The 4536-nt window shown below is 36.4% G+C and overlaps 1 protein-coding gene across 1 annotated transcript; it reads left to right on the top strand.

Moving 5' to 3' along the window:
• The first annotated feature begins 997 nt into the window (after positions 1 to 997).
• On the top strand, positions 998 to 4536 carry LOC120082083 (pantothenate kinase 1-like). Its single transcript, XM_039037304.1, has 10 exons — positions 998 to 1432; positions 1574 to 1756; positions 2476 to 2522; positions 2598 to 2714; positions 2895 to 3014; positions 3115 to 3209; positions 3417 to 3510; positions 3661 to 3792; positions 3883 to 3995; positions 4068 to 4536. The coding sequence occupies exons 1-10, from the start codon at positions 1348 to 1350 to the stop codon at positions 4273 to 4275; spliced, it is 1194 nt and encodes a 397-aa protein (XP_038893232.1). The 5' UTR covers positions 998 to 1347; the 3' UTR covers positions 4276 to 4536.

Raw genomic sequence — 4536 nt, 5'->3', positions numbered from 1 at the left:
AAGATAGACAATATTCACCTCCCACTTACTCGATCGTATACCTCCTGCTTTACTCAATCCAAAATCATACGGAGCTCACAACTCCTGGATTCTCACACGAGAATACTAAGGTAACCATTGTGATGATATTCTAATTCTGTTCGAGGATCGAGTTGGACTCGATTGGGATCGAGGTGCATTTAGACGTTCGTTGAGATCATATTCTGTTCGTTGCGTTCGAGTTCGTGCTGTGAACTATTTACTGAACGATCGAGGGATACGTGAAAAAAGATTCTTCAAAGGTTCACATACTCTATCCCTTGTATCTTTTTGTAGCATGTTGTAATTTATAATTATGCATAATCTGTTCGTTTCCGTTTAGACTGTAATTATTTGTGTTCATTCTTAATAGAATTTGGAACGATCCACTTCTGCTACTCAAAGGATATCTATTTTGATTTCCTTCATAGAGTTTGTAAACCTCTTGACCGACAAATCTAAGGATCTTACTGTAGTATTCTTTTTCATCCACAAGGCTAAGAACTTTTCACAAGATTTAAGCAATGTCTCTTTTATCCACATTCGTCGTCGAAACAATGTTTTGGCTCACTCGTTGGCATCCAAGGCACTGGAAGAGCAATCTTCTTCTCTTCTTTTTTCTCCTTACCCGGTGTGATTTGAGTCTTTGGTTTCTTTTGATGTGACTCTTTAATTGGTTTGTTGTTTGTTGTATATAAAAAAAAAAAAGAATTTTGTTTTATTTTGTGCAAAAATCTATTAAAAAAAAAATAGTGAGTTTTCTAAGATTATTACATTACTTTGTATTAAAATTAGTAGATAAAAGAGTGAAAAGTGAATAGAGGCTGCAACATTTAAACAAGTCTAATTCCAATTTATTAAGTTTAGCTTAAAGATAATTGAAGGATACTTTCTCTTTTAAGTCAATTGGACGTTGATTCTCTATTCTCACTATTATTGTGTTAAGAAAAAATCTAATTGAATAAAATTAGAAGTTTAGAAGAAATGAAAAACTCTCACGTGGCTAATTAAAAAAAACAGAAGAAAAACAAGATTTGGATAATCTCAGACTCCCACTTCCCAATTTCTGACGTACCTAACCACCGGACAACGGTGGCAAACAGCGGGACTCGTCTTGTTCGTTATCTCCACAAAGTCAACCGTTGATACTCATTGAAATGCCGTTCCAATCAAACTCCGATGCCATCTTGATCGCCTCTTCTCAATTTATTTAAGAGTTGTTCCTAAGGGTTTTAGCTCTGAATGTTTCACCACACTTCAATTTCAGATCTCTCAACTTCTTCGCCAACAAAGACCTAGCCGGCTACCTTCCGTACGATTTCCGGTGGTATGGATCTCGGAATCACCGGAGCCGGAGGGAATTCGGACGCCCAATCTGACAGCCAAATATCTCATTTGGCATTGGATATTGGGGGTAATTCACCAGTTCATCATTATTTTTGGTCAATCTACATTGGATCATCCTATTGCAGTCTCCCGTTCTTTCCTTTTTTGAATTTGCTTTGATCTCATACTTGGAATCTAGTTTAGGGATTAATCTCTGCATTTCTTGTAGGTACTCTTGCTAAGTTGGTGTATTTTTCTGGAAATAAGAAATTGTTGAAAAATGATGAAGTTCAGAATTCTGTAAAAGCTAGTGGAAGAAGCCATTCCATTCTTCAAGGGAAGCTTCACTTTACCAAGTTTGAAACAAGCAAAATTGATGACTGTCTAGCGTTTATTAAACGCAAGCAACTCGGTATGAGTGATTTCCTTTGTGGCATTTACAGTTGCGGGTGATCTTTTTCAGCTTAAAATTGTTTAATTAGTATGACTGATCTGGTTGCCTAAGAAATCTAAAATGGAAAAAGATTCCTTCTGCTTAGTTTACTGTTTGCAGATGACAATCTATTGTGGCTTAAGAAGGGAAGATGTCTCTTATCTATGGGTTCATTAGTTTCGTTTGTTTATTCTTGAGAATCCCAACTCTTCACATAAGATGAATTGCTTAGGCCCCCGGGTAACCATTTGTATTTTAATTTTTGAAAATTAAGTCTATAAGCACTCCTTCCACTTTTAAATTCTCTTGCTTCATTATCTACTTTTTACTAATGTTTGAAAAACCAAGCCAAGTTTTGAAAATTAAGAAAAGTAGTTTTTAAAAACTTGTTTTTGCTTTTGGAATTTGACTAAGAATTCAACTTTTTTACTTAAGAAAGATGCAAACCATTGTGAGAAATTGAGAGGAAACATGCTTAATTTTCAAAAACCAAATTGTTACCAAACGGGGCTTTAGCTGTTTCTCCATTCGGTAGTCTAAAAATTATAAAATGAGGCATACAAAGTGAGAGATGAACTAAATATGCCCCAAAATTATCAGTACCTTTTTTCTTTTGGCTGTTCTGTTAAAGTTTTCGTGTTCCCTTTTGCTATTTCTTTTCTTTTTGGTACTCTTCTGAAAACTGAACATTAAACCAGGTTCCCACCATCCCAAGGATCTTGGCAATGACAGAATAGTTGTAAAGGTGCATACTTTACCTCGTTGTTTTGTATTCTTCTGAAGCATGCAAATTTGTTGAGTGGTAACTTTTTGTGAGAAGGCCACAGGTGGTGGAGCATTTAAATTTGCTGATCTCTTCAGAGAAAAGCTTGACTTTTGTTTAGACAAGGAAGATGAAATGGATTGCCTGGTCGCTGGAGCAAATTTTCTCCTAAAGGTTGGCCAGACAACATATCCATTTTGGTTTGCAAAGAATTCATATACTTGAAACGTTGTGTAATGTGACACCTATCATATACTGTTGTGAAACTAAATCTCATCAACGTGGATAATCGAAGCTAGAACTGTACTCTAATTCTATTGCGCTTGACATGTTCCTATTTCTGTTACGTTTTAGGCAGTTGACCAAGAAGCATTTACATACATAGGCGGTCAAAAGGAATTTGTGCAGATTAACCAAGATGATCTGTACCCTTTCCTCCTTGTCAACATTGGCTCTGGAGTCAGCATGATTAAGGTATGGTCATTATGGTATTTACCATTTAGTTTCCTGACCATAGTATTTTCATGAATACGCCATTTCTTAAACCTGAAATCTTTTGTACTGCAATTAGTAGGTGGATGGAAATGGAAAGTTTGAGCGAGTAAGTGGAACGAGCCTTGGTGGCGGGACATTCTGGGGTTTGGGTAAGCTTTTGACAAAGTGCAACAGGTACTTCTTTCATCCATTTGGTCATAAAATTAATTGTTTATTTTGGCAGATGATTTGAAGCTTTCTTAGAAAGTTCATCACTCTACTATTTTTGCTTTTTGGTTCTTCATATCAATTGAAATCCTTCATTTATAGAATTTAACGTTTAAGCAAACTTTTATGAATGATTTATTTTCTCGCTTTATAGCCAAATGTAAAATCTTTCAGTTTTGACGAGTTGTTGGAGTTGAGTCACCAAGGGAATAATAGAGTGGTAGACATGCTTGTTGGAGATATATATGGTGGAATAGATTATTCTAAGGTACTCATTTCTATTGATAGCACATGTTTATTCATCATGCACGACCAATTTTACTGCCACCATTTTTAGGGAACAGTGTTTTATTTATCGAGGACGAACTGTCCTTTTTAGCTACAAGACTTCACCTTCTTCTGCCTTGTAATGATTCAGATGGGTCTTTCATCCACAGCCATTGCATCTAGCTTTGGCAAGACAATTTCAGCAAACAAAGTGCTTGAAAATTACAGGACTGAGGATCTTGCTCGGTCCCTTCTAAGAATGATTTCAAATAACATTGGACAGGTATAAGTCACAGTGATAAGACTTCATTTACTTCCAATATGAACTAGAAACTTTGGGAATATAAGATGTTCTGAATTTAATTCTCCCCAGATTGCCTACCTTACTGCACTTCGATTTGGACTCAAGCGGATATTTTTTGGAGGATTCTTCATACGTGGTCATGCTTATACTATGGACACCATATCTGTTGCCGTTCATTACTGGTAAAAATACATCATTGCTATTGAGGCTGACTATGTTATTTACATTTTACTCCCTACATTTTTCCCTTTCAGGTCGAAGGGCGATGCGCGAGCAATGTTCTTGCGGCACGAAGGATTTCTTGGGGCCTTGGGTGCTTTTCTGAACTATAACAAACAGGGCCCTGATAACTTCATATTAATGCAACAAGTCCCAAAACACAAGCCGGAGTCTGATGGTACAGCACCAGAAGGGGAAGACAGTGAGTATGCAAGTATAGATTGTAGTGTCTATGTAGATTAAGATTAGAGTCCATTTCGTTTATTGGATTTGGCTTATTTACAAGTAAGGCGATTGTTGGTGCCAAACGTGACACCTTCCACTTTGTAGTCTTGCTCTCATTGCCCATCTTAGGGGGTTGTAACTTTTATCTCTTTAATACACGTCACATTGAGATATAGAATGAAATGAAACAAACTTTCGAGCTGTTTAGCCATCTGTAAAAACTAATGTTATAAGCTTTCATTCCATCAATCCACAGATGCCAAAGTATTTGTTCTTGCT

This window comes from Benincasa hispida, chromosome 7 (assembly GCF_009727055.1).
Source record: "Benincasa hispida cultivar B227 chromosome 7, ASM972705v1, whole genome shotgun sequence".
Taxonomy (NCBI): domain Eukaryota; kingdom Viridiplantae; phylum Streptophyta; class Magnoliopsida; order Cucurbitales; family Cucurbitaceae; genus Benincasa; species Benincasa hispida.
Note: the sequence above shows the minus strand (reverse complement) of the source record. Positions and strands in the feature narration are given on the sequence as shown.

What these genes read in the sequence shown, in the direction of transcription:
- LOC120082083 (XM_039037304.1), top strand. Translation starts at nt 1,348, where the DNA reads ATGGATCTCGGAATCACCGGAGCCGGAGGGAATTCGGACGCCCAATCT. An exon ending in GAGCAAATTTTCTCCTAAAG is followed by an intron (nt 2,715 to 2,894) that starts GTTGGCCAGACA and finishes GTTACGTTTTAG; the next exon opens with GCAGTTGACCAAGAAGCATT. An exon ending in TCTGTTGCCGTTCATTACTG is followed by an intron (nt 3,996 to 4,067) that starts GTAAAAATACAT and finishes TTTCCCTTTCAG; the next exon opens with GTCGAAGGGCGATGCGCGAG.